Below are 18,870 nucleotides of genomic sequence, written 5' to 3' on the forward strand. Positions count from 1 at the left end.
GACCCAGGAGTCAGGGTCCCAGCCCCTCCTCCCTCAGACCCAGGAGTCCAGCCTCCCAGCCCCTCCTCCCTCAGACCCAAGAGTCAGGGTCCCAGCCCCTCCTCCCTCAGACCCGGGAATCCTGGCCCAGCCCCCTCCACTCTCAGACCGCGGGATCAGGTTCTCTATCCCTTCTTCCCAGAGACCTATAAGTCCAAGCCCCCTGTCCCTTCCTCTCTCAGGACCCAGGAGTCCACGACTCCAGCTCTGCCCCTCAGAGACCCCAGTGCCACAACCCCAAACAGACAGAAACAAAGCTATTGACTAAAAGTTCAAAGTTTTAATCCAAATTTAGACAGTGTTGAGAAAACCAAACTTTGGCCATAGAAACCATTCCCCTCCCGGGCCCGCAATGGGGACCAGACCACGCCCCCTGATGCCCTGAGTGGTCCCAGATCTCCGGCGGTACCTCCAGACCACGTCCTCGCGCTCCGATTGGCTGCCGCTTTTGGGCGGATTAGAAGCTGGACTGTAGCAGAGTGACTCGCAGAGGCCATGCCCCCTCGTCTTGTGGCAGGACCGGAGGGGCGATCCCGGCATCCCACGCGGGCCCCCAGGGGGTGGGACCTCCTCCACGCCCACTCCCTCGGCGAGAGAACCCCGTGGAACCTGAATTACCCACCGGGGGAGATCTGGGGGGAGGGGTCTCCTGGCACGTGGGGTCCGAAGGAGGCAGCGGCACACCGGGAAGAGGGTCTCCCTGGGAGTCCAAATTTCCACCTGGAGAGGATGAGTGGGACATGAGAATGGCAAACCTCAGCGCTAGGACTCCGGATTCCCAGCCCCTCCTCCCTCAGACCCAGGACTTCGGATTCCCAGCCCCTCCTCCCTCAGACCCAGGAGTCCAGGCCCCCAGCCCCTCCTCCCTCAGACCCAGGAGTCTGGATACCCCAGTCCAGTCCTCTTTGAGACTCAGTTGTCGGCCCTCTCCCCGCCCCCTGACCTCTTCCTCCCCTCCTCCCAAGTGTCCCGGACCCCAGTCACCTCTTGCCTGAGACCTAAAACTCCCAAACCCTGCCCAACTCTTTACTCACCAAGATAAAAAATTCCCACCGGCCCCCAGACCCCTCCTCTCCAGGACCTGGGATTCCAGGTCTCCAGCTCTCTCCTCCCTAAAACCCAGAAGTCCAACATCCCCAGCCAGTCACCTGTCATCATTCTGTGCCACTGCGACGCCTCAGTAGCCAGGGCTTGGGAGAGGCTGAGAACCCGCTCCCGGTGACCTTCGGAAGTCGGCAAGTAAGGGGTGGTGTTCCTTGGACTAGAAAAAAAAAGAAGATTGGGGGTGGGGGTGTGTACATGGGGGAGAGGTGGGGGATGGTTAATTGGTACAAAAAGAAAAGGATGAATAAGACCTACTATTAGATAGCACAACAGAATGACTATAGTCAATAATAATTTAATTGTACATTTTAAAATAAATTAAAGGGTGTAACTAGATTGTTTATACATCAAAGGGTAAATCCTTGAAAGGGGATGGATACCCTATTCCCGATGATGTGCTTATTTCACATTGCCTGCCTGTATCAAAACATCTCAATTATCTCGTAAATATATGTATACCTAGTATGTACCAACAAAAATGAAAAATTAAAAAAAAAAAAAAGCAGGCCAGGTGCGACAGCTTATCCCTGTAATCCCAGCACCTTGGGAGGCCGAGGCGGGCAGATCACTTGAGGTCAGGAGTTCGAGACCACCCTGGCCAACATGGTGAAACCCAGTCTCTACCAAAAAATACAAAAAAGTTAGCCAGGCATGGTGGTGGGTGCCTGTAATTCCAGCTACTAGGGAGGCTGAGGAAGGAGAATCATTTGAACCCAGAAGGCAGAGGTTGCAGTGAACTGAGATCACGCCATTGCACTCCAGCCTGGGAGACAGAGCAAGACTCCGTCTCAAAAAAAAAAAAAAAAGTAAAAAATAAAAATAAAAATAAAAAATAAACAGCTGGCACAGTGGGGACCCGGGTACCGCACGTGCCTTTCTGGGAGTTGTAGTTCCTAGCACGTGTCTCTAAAAGATGTTAAACATGGCACCGCCCTCATACCGCCCACATGCATTATGGGATTTGTAGTCCATTCGCGCGTCACTATCACCCAATTTCCTTGACGCAGAAGTAGGATCTGCTATTGACCAAGGGAATTTGGGGAACTAAAGATATCACTACGGATCTAGGGCTTTCTGGTTTTGTTGCAGATGCCCCGGGAACTTAAGCATCTCTAGAAGGGTTGCGATTTGTAGTTCCATATTCAGGAGACTTTAATAATAATGCTACTCCCCTTTGCTTTTGCAAATTTTTTTTTCCTGCTCCCTTGATACGCCCTCCAGTTCCTTACCTACTCCAGGACCCAGAGCTTCTGAGCCATTTCTGGGCTCCCGAGTGTCCTACGACAGGCTGGAAAGGAATTGGGGCATTAGAACTCCTCACCTGGAAGCCCCACGTTCTCATTTTGAGGGTGAAGTGAAGGGGGCTCCAAAAGAGAATGAAATTGCCCAAAAACACTGGCAATGTTTTGTTTTGTTTTTCCTATGCTTCTGTAGGCACTGAATTTTTAAAAATTAATTTATTTTATTTATTCATTTTTTAGAAAGGATGGAGTACAGTGGTGTGATCATAACTCACTGTAGTCTCGACTTCCCAGGCTTGGACTAATCCTGCTTCAGCCTTCTGAGTAAATAGAACTACAGGCTCGCACCACCATGCCTGGCTAATTATTTTTATTTTTATTTTTAGTAGAGACAAGGTCTTGCTATGTTGCCCAGGCTGGTCTCTTACTCCTGCCTCGGCCTCCCAAAGTACTGGTATTACAGGGGTGAGCCATAGCACCCAGTGACTGACAATGTTTAACTTTACCTGTGTTCCTATAAAGCAGCACATGAGTTCAGAAATCCCACCTCCACCACCACCACCTGTGACTTGTCTAAATCCTTTCTATAAAAGTCTAAGGGGCCGGGTCTGGTGGCTTACACCTGTAATCCCAGCACTTTGGGAGGCCGAGGTGAGCAGATCACTTGAGGTCAGGAGTTTAAGAACAGCCTGGTCAATATGGTGTAAACCCCGTCTCTACTAAAAATACAAAAAAAAAAAAATTAGCAGGGTGTGGTGGCATGGGCCTGTAATCCCAGCCACTTGGGAGGCTAAGGAAGGAGAATCGTTTGAACCCGGGAGACAGGGGTCGCAGTGAGTCGAGATTCCACCACTACACTCCCTCATGGGCAACAAAGGGAGACTCTGTCTCAAAAAAAGGAAAAAAAAATCTAAGGGGAGGTTAGGTGCAGTAGCTTACACCTATATTCTTAGCACCTCCTTCCAAGGCAGGAGGATCACTTGAGCTCAGGAGCTTGACACTAGCCTGGCCAACGTGGTAAAAATCTGTCTCTACTAAAAATACAAAAATTGGCTGGATGTAGTGGCATATCCCTGTAGTCCTAGCTACTCGGGAGGCTGAGGCATGAAAATCACTTGAACCCAGGAGGTAGAGGTTGCAGTGAGTGGAGATCGCACCACTGCACTCTAGCCTGGGCGACCTTGTCCCTGAAAAAAAAAGAAAACATCTTTTTTTTTTTTTTTTTTTGAGACAGAGTTTCACTCTTGTTGCGCAAGCTGGAGTGCAATGGCAAAATCTTAGCTCACCACAACCTCCACCTCCTGGGTTCAAGCGATTCTCCTACCTCAGCCTCCCAAGGAGCTGGGATTACAGACATGCGCTACCATGCCCAGCTAATTTTGTATTTTTAGTAGAGACGGGGTTTCTCCATGTTGGTCAGGCTGGTCTTGAACTCCCGACCTCAGGTGATCCGCCCTCCTTGGCCTCCCAAATTGCTGGGATTACAGGCGTGAGCCACCATGCCCGGCCGAAAAAGGAAAACGTCTAAGGGGAAACCATCCTGAGATATCTGAGACACTCTGATGTTCAGATCTGGGACGTTCTTCCTATTGAAAGGGCATGAATAAAATCAATTTTCTTCCTGGCTTACATTTTCTTTTTTGCTTTCTTGCTATTGACAACACATAGCAACTGAGAAGAAAAACTAGGCTTCCAATCCAGATGTGTGACCCCCACCCCCACCCACTGTCCTCCCCTCACTGCCACTCCTGTCCACCCACCACTATCCAGGCGAGGAAGCTGACTCTAGCACAAGTACAAACTGGGGTAAATTCAGAAATCCAGTTTGGAGGAAGGAGGTAGAGATTATCTCCATTTTACAGAAAGGGACTCAAAGTAGGCGAAGAGGACCTACTACCACCCCACCGCCCAGCCCCAGCCCTCCTCCCCTCACCCTTTGCTCCACGTCAGGCTGGCGTCTGGCTGGGGACAGTGTCCTTCCCAGGGTGAGAAGCCCGGGGGAGGTCGGGCGAGGAAAGGGCCGTCCACATTCCTGGTTTCTGCGCATCCGCTCCAGCTGCTCCTGGGCACTCATCCGGGGCCGGGCCACCGGGGCCTAGGGAGGCGAGAAACGTCCCAAGACCCAACCTTTAGGCCAGGCACAGTGGCTCGTGTAATCCCAGCACTTTTGGGAGGCTGAGTAGAGAGGATCACTTGAGGTCAGGAGTTGAAGACCAGCCTGGCCAACTTGGCGAAATACCATCTCTACTAAAAATACAAAAATTAGCTGGACGTGGTGGCAGGCACCTGTAATCCTAATTACTCAGGAGGCTGAGGCAGGAGAATTGTTTGAACCCCGGAGGTGGAGGTTGCAGTGAGCAGAGATCACGCCACTGCACTCCAGCCTGCACAACAGAGCAAGACTCTGTCTCAAATATATATATATATATATATATATATATATTGCTTAAACAAGGAGAGAGGGAGAAGGCCGGGTGCAGTGGTGGGTGACTGTAATCCCAGAGCTTTGGGAGGCTGAGGTGGGAGGATCACTTGTGGCCAAGAGTTTGAGACCAGCCTGGGCAACATAACAAGACCCCATCTCTACAAAAAATAAACTTGTTAGATGTGGTGGTGGATGCCTGTCAGCTACTCAAGAGGCTGAGGCAGGGGGATCACTTAAGCCCAGGAGTTCAAGGCTTCAGGGAGCTATGATCGTGCCACTGCACCTCACTCGGGGCGACAGGGCAAGATCCCGTATCTAAAAGTAAAAAGTAAAGACAGAGAGAGCACTCATTGCTGAAGCTTCCAGTTAAACATCCCAGTGAGATAGCATGGATCTGTGCTTATTGTAGAACCAGTCCCTGCAGTTTCCTCTGCTTTGACCAATCCTGAGTCCTGTTTATATAAATGGCCAGTGGCCACTGTATATTACCCTATGTTGTTAATTTCTTTTCTTTTTTTTTTTTTTTTTGAGACAGAGTCTCGCTTTGTCACCTAGGCTGGAGTGCAGTGGCGCAATCTCTGCTCACTGCAACCTCCGCCTCCTGGGTTCAAGCAATTCTCTGCCTCGGCCTCTCAAGTAGCTGGGATTAAGTAGGTGGCACCCGCCACCACGCCCAGCTAATTTTTTTGTATTTTTAGTACAGACAGGGTTTCACCATCTTGGCCAGGCTGGTCTTGAACTCCTGATCTCATGATCCACCTGCCTCGGCCTCCCAAAGTGCTGGGATTACAGGCGTGAGCCACCGCGCCCAGCCAATGTTGTTAATTTCTTCACAGCAGGCCAGACCATTGGCCTAAAAGCTTGGTAGCAGCACACTCAGATTTCTACACATCCAATTGTTTTAAACATAGTCTTAATAAGCAGGTATTTTTAGCCATGCAGTCTGCCTGCTTTGTATACCCTGAAACTGTGCCCAACATCTGCTACCCATAGATAAGATGAGCCCCAAGCCCCTGCTGCTCTTTGGACCTCTCTGATCCAGAGAACCCTCCACATGCTGGTGGCTGGCATCACCCAGACGTAAGCCCCTTCTCCAGTCCCTTTCTCTTGGGAGCTCCCTTGCCTTCCTCCCTTCCTGTGCAGTGGTCCTCACCCTCACACAGTAACCTCTGGAGGGTCTCACACTGGGTGTGACTCCCCCATAGACAAATCTGTCAGTGTCCACCAAATAAAGCTCCTGTGTGCTACTGCCATCTGGTGGTCATAGCTTTTTCTTTGCTAAACCCTGAAATCCCTGGAACTCACTAGACCACCCCTGTGCTCTGGACCTTGGCAGCCCCTGAAACCACCCGGTTGGGGTGAGGGAGGAGCATGTCCCAAGATAAGTGATGTTCCCAGCAGGCTCCAATCACCCATGCCCATGACACACCACTGAGAATCAAAAAGTGCCTCTCCTCTCTTCCTAGGAAAGGCTCGATTGCTTTTGTATCCATGATAACAAGTAAGCACAAGAAATGCCTTCTTTTTTTTTAATTATTTTATTTTATTTTATTTTATTTTATTTTTGAGATGGAGTTTCACTCTTATTGCCCAGGCTGGAGTGCAATGGCACAATCTTGGCTCACTGCAACCTCTGCCTCCCAGGTTCAAGCGATTCTCCTGCCTCAGCCTCCCGAGTAGCTGGGATTACAGGTATGTGCCACCACGCCTGGCTAATTTTTTTGTATTTTTAGTAGAGACGGGGTTACACTATGTTGGTCAGGCTGGATTCGAACTCCTGACCTTGTGATCCGCCTACCTTGGCCTCCCAAAGTGCTGGGATTACAGGCGTTAGCCACCGCACGCAGTCTTTTTTCTTTTTTTTTTTTTTTAAAGACATGGATTCCCTCTGTTGCCCAGGATGGAGTGCAGTGGTGCAATCATGGCTCAGTGCAGGCTTGACCTCCTGGACTCAAGCAATCCTCACGTCTCAACCTCCCAAGCAGCTGGGACCACAGGTGGGCACCACCACGCACAGCTAACTTTTTATTTTTTATTTTTTTATTTTTTGAGATGGAGTCTTGCTCTGTCACCCAGGCTGGAGTGCAGTGGCGCAGTATCAGCTCACTGCAATCTCAGCCACCCAGGTTCAAGCGATTCTCCTGTCTCAGCCTCCTAAGTAGCTGGGATTACAGGTGCGTGCTGCTACACGCGGCTAATTTTTGTATTTTTAGTAGAGATGGGTTTTTGCCACGTTGGCCAGGGTGCTCTTGAACTCCTGACCTCAGGTGATCCACCCGCCTCGGCCTCCCAAAGTGCTGGGATTACAGGTGTGAGCCACTGCACCCGGCCACAGCTAACTTTTTATTATTTTTTTGTAGAGATGGGTCTTGCTACGTTAGCCAGGCTGCTCTTGAACGCCTGGACTCAACTGATCCACCTACCTTGGCCTCTCAAAGTGTTGGGATTACAGGCATGAGCCAACACCACTGGCCAAGAAATGCCTTATTTATTTTATTATTATTATTATTATTATTATTATTTTCGAGACAGAGTCTCGCTCTGTTGCCCAGGCTGGAGTGCAACGGTGCAATCTTGGGTCTTTGCCACCTCTGCCTCCTGGGTTCAAGCGATTCTCCTGCCTCAGCCTCCCGAGTAGCTGGGATTACAGGCACCCGCCATCACGCTCGGATAATTTTTGTATTTTTGTAGAGACAGGGTTTTCACCATGTTGGTCAATCTGGTCTCAAACTCCTGACCTCAAGTGATCTGCCTGCCTCGGCCTCCCAAAGTGCTGGGATTACAGGTACGAGCCACGGTTCCCGGCCCCAAGAAGTGCTTTTAAATCTATTTGATCAAGTAATCCCAACAGGTACCCCAAAGACTTCTGAAAGCCAGCCAATCAGTGATGGAGCCAAGCTTCTGAAAATCAGCCAATCAGTGATGGTCACATGCTTCTGAGAGCTGGCCAATCAGTGATGGATCCGTACTTCTGAAAATCAGCCAATCATTGATAGCTCCATGCTTCTGAAAACCAGCCAATCAGCAACAGACACAGAGCACAGAGCTTCCACAGCTTAAAGTCAACCAATTCCTAAACATTCCTGCCGCTAGAAGTCAACCAGTTTCTGAACTCCAGGGCCACATGAGATCAGCATTCTGCTCCACTCAGGGTGTCTTTTTTTTTTTTTTTTTTTTTTTTTTGAGACAGATTTTTGCTCTTGTCGCACAAGCTGGAGTGCAATGGTGCGATCTCAGCTCACTGCAACCTCTGCCTCCCGAGTTCAAGCGATTCTCCTGCCTCAGCCTCCCGAGTGGCTGAGATTACAGGCGCCCACCACCACGCCTGGCTAATTTTTGTACTTTTAGTAGAGACGGGGTTTCACCATGTTAGCCAGGCTGATCTGGAACTCCTGACAAAGTGCTGGGATTACAGGCGTGAGCCACCGTGCCTGGCCTCATTCATCTAGTTTTCATCTTGATGTCAGCTCTAGGTGGTAGGTTCTGCTATTAGCCCCATTTTAGAGAAGAAAAAATGAAGGCACAGAGAGGTTTAATAACTGACCCAAAGTCACACAGCTTAGAAGCGACAGAGACAAAAATCAATCTCAATGCTCTTAACAAGCAGTGCTCTCTCTGCTCTGAGTATGGCCTTAGAACGCTCTACTCCTAGCTGTTTCCCAGAAGTGTGGGGGTCCCTGATGGTCAGATGCAAGGATTACAGGATGGACCTACAGCTTACCTTGGTTCCCAGCTGTGGGGAAGGGAGGTGGCGACCCTCAGGGCTGGAAGCCCGGGAGACCCTCGGAGACCCAAGACCTGGAAAGACAGAACGGGACTTGGTGAGGACGGGAATTTCCGTAAAGTCCCACCCAACCAGGATGCTCACCTAAGTGAGGGCTGGCGAGGTCTTTGTCGCCTCCAGGAGGCCGCCCCCAGTCAGTCTCGGGGGACCTAGGGGAGCTCAGTTCCAAGGACTCTGGCAGGCTCTGCGGGGATTAGAAAAGGGGGATAATGATGATCATTATAATAATAATTATTATTAACATTTGGCAAGCATTTAGGCATTGGAATACAGTCTGAATAGGATTCAGACCATAAACCAGGCCGGGCGCAGTGGCTCACACCTGTAATCCCAGCGCTTTGGGAGGCCGAGGCAGGCAGACCACCTGAGGAGTTCCAGACCAGCTTAGTCCAACGTAGTGAAAACCGGTCTCTACTAAAAATACAAAAATTAGCTGGGCGTGGTGGCAGGCGCCTGTAATCCCAGCTACTTAGGAGGCTGAGGCAGAAGAATCGCTTGAACTCGGGAGTTGGAGGTTGCAGTGAGCCGAGATCGCACCACTGCACTCCAGCCTGGGCGACAGAGCAAGACTCTGCCTCAAAAAAAAAAAAAAAAGACTATAAACCAGATCTGAGCATGGAGGCTTGTGCTTGTAATCTCAGCCCTTTGAGAGGCCAAGGTAGGAGGCTCACTTGAGGCCAGGAGCTAGAGACCAGCTGGGCAACATAGCAAGACCCCTTCCCTTAAAAACTTTTTAAGGCTGGGCGCGGTGGCTCATGCCTGTAATCCCAGCACTTTGGGAGGCCGAGGCAGGCGGATCACAAGGTCAGGAGACCATCCTGGCTAAAATGGTGAAACCCCATCTCTACTAAAAATACAAAAAAAAACATTAGCCGGGCGTGGTGGCAGGTGCCTGTAGTCCCAGCTACTCGGGAGGCTGAGGCAGGAGAATGGCGTGAACCCGGGAGGTAGAGCTTGCAGTGAGCCAAGATCGAGCCACTTGCACTCCAGCCTGAGCAACAGAGAGAGACTCCATCTCAAAAAACAAAGCAAAACAAAACAAACGTTTTAGGCTGGGCACAGTGGGTTCACGTCTGTAATCCCAGCATTTTAGGAGGCCGAGATGGGAGGATGACTTGAGACCAGGAGGTCAAGACCAGCCTAGGCAACATAGGGAGACCCCGTCTCTACAAAAAAGTTAAAGAATTAGCCGGGCATGGTGGCAGACACCTGTAGTCCTAACTACTTGGGAAGCTGAGGTGAGAGAATCACTTAAGCCCCAGAGATGGAGGTTCCAGTGAGCTGTGATGGCACCACTGCACTCCAGCCTGGGTGACAGAGCAAGACCCTGTCTCCAAAAAAACAAAAAAACTGTAAACCAGGAGCCAGATGTCCTGGCTTCAAATCCCAACTGTGCCATTTATTAGCTGTGTGACCTTCGGCAAGCTGCTTTACCTCCCTGAGCCATATTTTATTTTATTTGAGACACAGTCTCGCTCTTTCAGCCAGGCTGGAGTACAGTGGTGCAATCTTGGCTCAGCTTACTGCAACCTCTGCCTCCCTGGTTCAAGCGATTCTCCTGCCTCAGTCTCCCAAGTAGCTGGGATTACAGGTGTGCACCACTGTGCCTGGCTCATTAACATTTTACTTTTTGATATTAGGATTGAGTCCATATATATGTGGCACTTAGAACACTGCCTGGTGTCTAAGTGCATTATATATATAATCATATTAGGGCTGCGTGCCGTGCCTCACTCCTGTAATCCTGGCATTTTGGAATACTGAGACTGGAGGATCATTTTAAGCCAGGAGTTTAAGACCAGACTTGGCAGCAAAGTGAGGTTCCATCTCCACAATAAACAAACAACCAAAAATTAGCCAGGCATGATGGCACGAGCCTGCGGTCCCAGCTACTCAGGAAGCTGAAGCAGGAGGATTGCTTGAGCCCAAGAATTCGAGGCTGCAGTGAGCCATGATCACACCACTGCAGTCCAGCCTGGGCGACAGAATGAGATCCCATCTTTTAAAAAAAATCCTGGTTGGGCGAGGTGGCTCACGCCTGTAATCCCAACACTTTGGGAGGCCGAGGCAGGCGGATTACTCAAGGCCAGGAGTACATGACCAGCCTGGCCAACAAGGTGAAACTCCGTTTCTACTAAAAATACAAAACTTAGCCAGGCTTGGTTGTGGGCGCCTGTAATCACAGCTACTTCGGAGGCTGAGGCAGGAGAACCACTTGAACCCAGGAGGTGGAGGTTGCAGTGAGCCAAGATTGCACCACTGGACTCCAGCCTGGATGACAGAGTGAGACTATGTCTCAAAAAAACCCCCCGAAAAAAAAGAAAACAAAGGCTTCCAGAGGTTAGGACACTTGCACCAGGTGGGTTAGCTGATCAAGGAAGAATTAAAGAGGTGGGTGGGGAATAGACCGAGTCAAGGACAGGTGGGACATGAAGCTTGGGGTGGGGAGGAATTATGTGCGTCTTACCTCCCTCTCTGAGGACTCCTCGCCCTGGAGCACGGGAGATGGGGAGTCAGGCTCAGTGTGTGGGGGCGGTTTCTGGGGGCCACCCAGACCTGCCAGCGTGTCTTCCACCATCCACAGCTGCTGCTGAGCAGACACTCTGTCCTGCAGGGAGGAAAGGAATTTGTTACTTAAAGGTGGGAAAACGCAGGAGGGTTTCAGCTAATAGGCCCCTGCAAAGGTCTGAAATCAGCTGGGCTATATTTATGGAGTTGGGATTTATTTTTTTTCCCATGTGGTTATCCAGTTGAATTGAAAAAAACTGTCTTTTGGCCAGGCGTGGTGGCTCACACCTGTAATCCCAGCATTTTGGGAAGCCGAGGCGGGTGGATCACCAGAGGTCAGAAGTTCAAGACCAGCCTGGCCAACATGGTGAACCCTCGTGTCTACTAAAAATACAAAAAAAAATTAGCCGGGGGTGGTGGTGCATGCCTGTGATCCCAGCCACTCGGAAGGCTGAGGCAGGAGAATTGCTTGAACCCAGGAGGTGGAGGTTGCAGTGAGCTGAGATCATGCCACTGCACTCCAGCCTGTGCAACAGAGCGAGACACTGTCTCAAAAAAAAAAAAAAAGAAAAAGAAAAAACTGTCTTTTCTTTCTATGTTGTTTTACTGTGTTACATCTATTATAAATAGGTGACCATACGAATATGAGAGTCTGTTCTTTTTGTTTGTTTTTGGAGACAGTCCCTCCCTCTGTCACCCAGGCTGGCGTGCAATGGCTTGATCATAGCTCACTGCATCCTCGAACTCTTGGGCTTAAGCGATCCTTCCACCTCAGCCTCCTGAGTAACTGGGACCACAGGCGTGCACAACCAGGCCCAGCTAATTTTTTCACTTTTATTTTTAGTAGAGACAGAGTTTCACCATGTTGCCCAGGCTAGCCTCAAACTCCTGGGCTCAGATGATCCACCTGCCTCATCCTCCCAAAGTGCTGGGATTACAGGTGTGAGCCACTGCAGCTGGCATGGGTCTGCTTTTGCCAAGTCTGGATTGTAGATCTAGTGGGAGCAGCTTAGACTGAGAAGATGCATTTAAAACTAGGCATCAATGGTTTTTTGTTTTTTGGGGTTGTTGTTGTTGTTTTTTAAGATGGAGTCTCTCCCTATCACCCAGGCTGGAGTGCAGTGGCACGATCTCAGCTCACTGCAACCTCCGCCTCCCGGGTTCAAGCGATTCTCCTGCCTCAGCCTCTTGAGTAGCTGGGACTACAGGCGTGCACCAGCACGCCCAGCAAATTTTTCTATTTTTAGTAGAGACAGGGTTTCACCATGTTCGTCAGGTTGGTCTCCAACTCCTGACCTCAAGTGATCCACCTGCCTTGGTCTCCCAAAGTGCTGGGACTACAGGCGTGAGCCAACACGCCCGGCCGTGTCAATGTTTTTAAAGATACATGATTTAGAACTTGATGGCTAGATTTAGAGTGAAAAAGCAGGTCTGAGGCTAAGCAATGAGGTTTATATTTTAGGAGCAGAGCTTGCACTAAGGGAATGGGTTCAGAACTGGAACTCCAGAGGATAAATTTAACAGCAAAAGTCAGGATGCAGGATGCAAGAGATGAACTTGCAAGATGGAAAAAAGGCTGAGGGTTGGAGTTTTGCTGGTGAGAGCATGTCTTCAACAAGAGGAGAGATTTAGAACGAGGGGAGAGAGCAGCTCTGGATCTGAAGTAGGTATTAAAACGAAAGGCATTGGCCGGGCGCAGTAGCTCATGCCTATAATCCCAGCACTTTGGGAGGCCGAGGCAGGCGGATCAGAAGGTCAGGAGTTCAAGACCAGCCTAATCAACATGGTGAAACCCCGTCTCTACTAAAAATACAAAAATTAGCCGGGCGTGGTGGCACACGCCTGTAGTCCCAGCTAGAGGCTGAGGCAGGAGAATCACTTGAACCCAGGAGGCAGAGGTTGCGGTGAGCCGAGATCGCACCACTGCACTCCAGCCTGGGCAATAGAGCGAGACTCCATCTCATAAATAAATAAATAAGAGGGCGGCCAGGCGCCGTGACTCATGCCTGTAATCCCAGCACTTTGGGAGGCCGAGGCGGGCGGATCATGAGGTCAAGAGATCTAGACCATCCTGGCCAACATGGTGAAACCCCGTCTCTACTAAAAATACAAAAATTAGCTGGGCATGGTGGCACACACCTGTAGTCTCAGCTACTGGGGAAGCTGTAGCAGGAGAATTGCTTGAGCCTGGGAGGTGGAGGTTGCAGTGAGTCGAGATTGTGCCACTGCACTGCAGCCTGGCAACAGAGCAAGACTCCGTCTCACAAAAAAAAAAAAGAAAATAAAAAATAGAAGGGCTGTGTGCAGTGGCTCACACCTGTAATCTCAGCACTTTGGGAAGCTGAGGCGGGTGGATCTCCTGAGGTCGGGAGTTCAAGACCAGCCGGACCAACATGGAGAAACCCCGTCTCTCATAAAACTACAAAATTAGCCAGACATGGTGGCGCATGCCTGTAATCCCAGCTACTCAGGAGGCTGAGGCAGGAGAATTGCTTGAACCTGGGAGGCGGATGTTGCGGTGAACCGAGATTGCACCATTGCACTCCGGTCTGGGCAACAGAACGAGACTCTATCTCAAAAAATATAATAAAATAAATAAAATAAAAATAAAAGAGTATGCCGGGCACAGTGGCTCACACCGGTAATCCCAGAACTTTGGGAGGCCGAGGCTGGTGGATCACCTGAGGTCAGGAGTTCGAGACCAGCCTGACCAACATGGTGAAACCCCCTCTCTACCGAAAATAGAAAAATTAACCGGGCATGGTGGCGGTCATCTGTAATCCCAGCTACTTGGGAGGCTGAGGGAGGAGAATCGTTTGAACCTGGGAGGCGGAGGTTGCAGTGAGCCAAGACTGTGCCACTGCACTCCAGCTTGGGCAATAGAGCGACACTGTCTCAAAAATAAAAATAAAAATAAAAAATAAAAGAGTATAATGGATTGTTTGTAACACAAAAGATAAATGCTTGAGGGGATGGACACCCCATTTTCCATGATGGGATTATTATACATTGCATGCCTGTACCAAAATATCTTATGCACTTCATAAATATATTCATCTGCTATGTACCCACAATACATTTTTTAAAAAGAATGTTGTAGGCCGGGCGCAGTGGCTCACGCCTGTAATCCCAGCACTTTGGGAGGCCGAGGCAGGCAGATCACCTGAGGTCGGGAGTTCAAGACCAGCCTGACCAACATAGAGAAACCCCGTCTCTACTAAAAATACAAAATTAGCTGGGCGTGGTGGCGGGCACCTGTAATCCCAGTTACTCGGGAGGCTGAGGTGGGTGAATCGCTTGAGCCCGGGAGGCAGAGGTTGTGGTGAGCTGAGATCGTGCCACTGCACTCCAGCCCGGGCAACAAGAGTTAAACTCTGTCCCCCTCCCCCCAAAAAAAAAATGTTGTAAAATTATAGCCAACTTTACAGCAGAAATTAGGTCTGGCACAGTGGCTCATGCTTGTAATCCCAGCACTTTGGGAGGCCGTGGCAGGCAGATCACTTGAGGTCAGGAGTTCAAGACCAGCCTGACCAACATGTCTCTACTAAAAATATAAAAAGTAGCTGGGCATGGTGGCATGTGCCTGAAATCCTAGCTACTTGGGAGGCTGAGGTGGGAGAATCACTTGAACCTGGGAGGCAGAGGTTGCAGTGCGCCAAGATTGCGCTACTGCACTCCAGCCTGGGCGACAGAGTGAGACTGGCTTAAAAACAAACAAATAAACAACTTTACAGCAGAAATTAAATAACAGCTCGAGAAAACGGCATTCAAAATTGAAGCTTAATTAAAATTTTAATGAGAGAATTAAAAAAAAAAACCCTAAAGGGCATGGTCTTAACTAAAATAAGGGGCTTAGATTGAAAGGACAGAAAGGAGGCTAAGGGTCAACTGGGCGGGGCCTCGATTCTGTGGGCGAAGATTAAATGCTGAAAGGATTTCCAGGCAGAACTTGGAGTTGGGGGTGGGTCTTGGGGTCTCCAAGCAGCGATTTACCTGGGGAGAACCGAGGTGCAGCAGGTACTCCAGCGTCTCTCTTAAGGTGCCCAGCTCCTGCTCCAGGCCACTGTACGTGTCCCAAACCCTCTCTCGCTCCTCAGGTTGCATAAAGGGGGAGACATAGGTTAGGTCCCTCTCCCACCAGATCCTTCCCCACCCCATCATTTGTCAGCTAAGGAGGAGATAAGGGAGTTTGGTCCCTGGAGCCCTGCAGGCATATGGACTACAATTCCCATGGGCCTCTTTGCTTGGACTACTGGGAACCCCAAAGTCTGTATGGAACCTGCAATTCCAGTGCACTGCTAGTGTAGACAAATAACAGCATTCCCTGAATCCCCAGGATTACTTCTGCTCTCTCCTAAGTAGCAGAGTCTACAGATCTAATGAATTTCATTAGACAGTTAAAAGACCACAGCACCCAGCCAGACGCAGTGGTTCAGGCCTTTAATCCCAACAATTTGGGAGGCCAAGGTGGGCGGATCACTTGAGGTCAGGAGTTCGAGACCAGCCTGGCCAACATGGTGAAACCCCGTCCCTACTAAAAATACAAAAATTAGCCAGGAATGGTGGCAAGGGCCTGTAATCCCAGGTATTCAGGAGGCTGAGGCAGGAGGATCACTTGAACCAGGGAGACAGAAGTTGCAGTGAGCCTGGATCCAGGCACTGCACTCCAGCCTGAGCAACAGAGCAAGAATCCGTCTCAAAAAAAATAACCACAGCACCTACTCACCCTGGGGCAGCAGAAACTTCCTTGCCAATACCAACAATAACAGTGATAATATCAGCTAACACTTATTGGGCACTGACCATGTGCTAGGCATTGTTCTCAGCTCTCATTTAATTCCTATGAGGTAGTTACTATTATTGTCTCCATTTTACAGATAATAATTATAACTGACACTTAAGTATTGCTTTACCAAGTACCAAGTACCTTAAGTGTTAAATATCCATTCATTCATTCATTCATTCATTCACTCATTTTCACATATCACATATAATAATTCTCAGAGTTACTTAAGGCCGGGCGCAGTGGCTCATGCCTGTAATCCCAGCACTTTGGGAGGCTGAGGCAGTCTGATCACCTGAGGTTAGGAGTTCGAGACCAGCCTGGCCAACATGGTAAAACCCCATCTCTACTAAAAATATAAAAATTAGCCAGGTGTGGTGGCACATGCCTGTAATCCCAGTTACTCAGGAGGCTGAGGTTGCAGTGAGCTGAGATGGCACCACTATACTCCAGCCTGGGCGACAGAGCAAGACTCTGTCCCCCCCCCCCAAAAAAAAATTAGAGTGGTTACAAGACAATGAGGAGAGAGAAAAAATAATAAAATTTGGAGTGTAGACTTCTGAAGAACGATCTTCCTATGAGCCCTCTGGGGCAGGTCCCCTTCGTAACGACTTGCATAGCCCTCCTAGGAGGGCAGACCCCTTCCCAGGTGCTCACCTGAGTCAAGTGACAGAGGGTGGCCCTCACACTGACCAGCCGGTCCTGCAGGAGGCGCTGGCGACCCCAGGCCCTGCCGGGAGCCCCAGCCTCCCTGGTGGCTTGGCCCAGCTGTTGCCGGGTCAACTCCAGAGCTGCTTCTAGTTGCTCCTGCACCAAGACAGAAGGTGGTTAGACTTCAGAAGCCATGCCTAGCCCCAAGAAGAAAGAAAAGATGTCCTTTCACGTCCTGGACGTCCAGTCAGCATCCTGACTTCCGCAGTCAGGAAGGGCTCAGGGCAGGCAGAGAGGCCAGGCGCCCTGTCCTCGGCCCAGGGCCCCGCACCTTCTCCTCCTGCTTCTGGTCTATCTCCTCCTGCAGCCTCCGCAGAAGCCGGTCCTGCCCGCACAACTTGGTCAGCAGCGTCTGGAGAAAGGAGAGCGGGAGCTACTGATGGTCCAGATCTGGCTCTTCCCCTGCCGCTCCTCCCATCATCTAGAACATTCTCTCCCCAACTCTGGGAACTCAGCAAGGATTAGATCAGTGAGAACTTACATCTGTCTCCAAGCTTTGGTGGAAAGTTGACTCCAGGGGAGGACCCGGCTGAAGAGAAGGAAAAACGTCAGGGGTCAAAGGGGACAGGCTGGTCATTCTTGTAACTCAGTGCTGAGCCATGCCCTGTCTCTACTGATAGGTACTGCACTATTTATTTATTTATTTATTTATTTATTTAGAGATAGGATCTTGCTCTGTCACCCAGGCTGGCGTGTAGTCGTGCGATCATGGTTCGCTGCAGGCTCAACCTCCTGGGCTCAAGCAATCCTCCTACTTCAGTCTCCTGAGTAGCTGGGACCACAGGTGCACACATCATGCCCGGCTAATTTTTGTAGTTTTAAAATTTTTGTTGTTATTGGTTTTGGTAGCGATGGGGTTTTGCCATGTTGCCCAGGCTGATCTCAAACTCCCGGGCTCAAGCAATCGTCCTGCCTCAGCCTCCCAAAGTGCTGGGATTATAGGCATGCACCATCATATCATGCCTGGCCTTTTTTTTTTTTGAGTCAAGGTCTGTCACCCAGGCTGGGGTGCAGTGGCATGATCATGGCTCACTGCAGCCTTGAACTCTTAGGCTCAAAGGATCCTCCCACCTCAGCCTCCCAAGTAGGTGGGACAACAGATGCCAGCCACCGGTGCCAGCTAAGGTTGGTTGGTTGTTTGTGTTTAGGGCTGGGGTCTCACTGTGTCACCCAGACCAGTCTTGAACTCCTGATCTCAAATGATCCTCCTGCCTTGGCCTCCTGAAGTCCCGGGATTACAGGCATGAGCCACCAAGCCTAGCGACCCCTCTCCTTATCAGCTTCCTTCTAAGCATTAGCAAATTTCAGTAGACCAACTTCCACATTCTTGGCTTCAGAAAGATCAATAATGGGCTCTTGATCAAATAGCCATGGCAAATATTATAATTAATGGAGAAATTTAGACATTTATGACTAAGAATAAAACAAAGTGCAGGGCACAGTGACTCACTCCTGTAATCCTAAAGCTTTGGGAGGCCAAAGAGGGAAGATCACTTGAGCCCAGGAGTTCAAGACCAGTCTGGGCAACACAGGGAAACCTTGTGTCTGCAAAAAAAATAAAAATAGAAAAATAGGACCGGGTGCGGTGGCTCATGCCTGTAATCCCAACACTTTGGGAGGCTGAGGCGGGTGGATCACCTGAGGTCAGGAGTTCGAGACCAGCCTGACCAACATGGTGAAACCCTGTCTCTACTAAAAATACAAAAATTAGCCAGGCGTAGTGACGGGCGCCTGTAATCCCAGCTACTTGGGAGGCTGAGGAAGGAGAATCACTTGAACCCGGGAGGCAGAGGTTGCAGCGAGCCGAGATCATGCCATTGCACTCCAGCCCGGGTGACAGAGTGAGATTTCGTCTCAAATAAATAAATAAATAAAATAAGCTGAGCATGGTGGTACACACCTGTAGTCTCAGCTACTAGGGAGGCTGAGGTGGGAGTATCGCTTGGGCCCAGGAGACTGAGGCTGCAGTGAGCCATGATTGCACCACTGCACTCCAGCCTGGGTGACAGAGCGAGACTCTGTCTCAAGAAAATAAATAATTTTTTTAATTAAAAAAAAAAAAACAGCCTGGGTAACATGGCAAAACCCTGTCTCTACAAAAAGTAGGAAAAGTTAGCTAGGCGGCCAGGCGCAGTGGCTCATGCCTGTAATCCCAGCATTTTGGGAGGCCGAGGCAGGCAGATCACCTGAGGTCGGGAGTTCAAGACCAGCCTGACCAACATGGAGAAACCCTGTCTTTACTAAAAATACAAAATTAGCAGGGCATGGTGGTGGG

At 49.9% G+C, this 18,870-nt stretch overlaps 1 protein-coding gene across 11 annotated transcripts in view; it reads right to left on the bottom strand.

Moving 5' to 3' along the window:
- Positions 1-299: 299 nt before the first annotated feature.
- PLEKHA4 (pleckstrin homology domain containing A4) overlaps positions 300-18,870 on the bottom strand; it is a 31,421-nt gene continuing 12,850 nt past the window's right edge. For 8 of the 11 annotated variants that reach the window (XM_003814301.6, XM_063600479.1, XM_055103527.2 and 5 more), the window contains 11 exons: positions 17,077-17,124; positions 16,867-16,947; positions 16,542-16,691; positions 15,095-15,193; positions 11,061-11,201; positions 8,678-8,777; positions 8,531-8,607; positions 4,318-4,479; positions 2,373-2,431; positions 1,188-1,300; positions 300-759 (listed from right to left, as the gene is read on the bottom strand). In XM_003814301.6, the coding sequence (XP_003814349.1) occupies positions 497-759; positions 1,188-1,300; positions 2,373-2,431; positions 4,318-4,479; positions 8,531-8,607; positions 8,678-8,777; positions 11,061-11,201; positions 15,095-15,193; positions 16,542-16,691; positions 16,867-16,947; positions 17,077-17,124 (1,293 nt within the window). In that variant the 3' untranslated portion in view covers positions 300-496. The remainder of the gene's footprint in view (positions 760-1,187; positions 1,301-2,372; positions 2,432-4,317; positions 4,480-8,530; positions 8,608-8,677; positions 8,778-11,060; positions 11,202-15,094; positions 15,194-16,541; positions 16,692-16,866; positions 16,948-17,076; positions 17,125-18,870) is intronic. The other 3 variants (XM_063600480.1, XM_034944965.3, XM_024926742.4) reach the window with 2 other exon arrangements.

The sequence above is a fragment of the Pan paniscus genome, chromosome 20, assembly GCF_029289425.2.
Source record: "Pan paniscus chromosome 20, NHGRI_mPanPan1-v2.0_pri, whole genome shotgun sequence".
Lineage (NCBI taxonomy): Eukaryota > Metazoa > Chordata > Mammalia > Primates > Hominidae > Pan > Pan paniscus.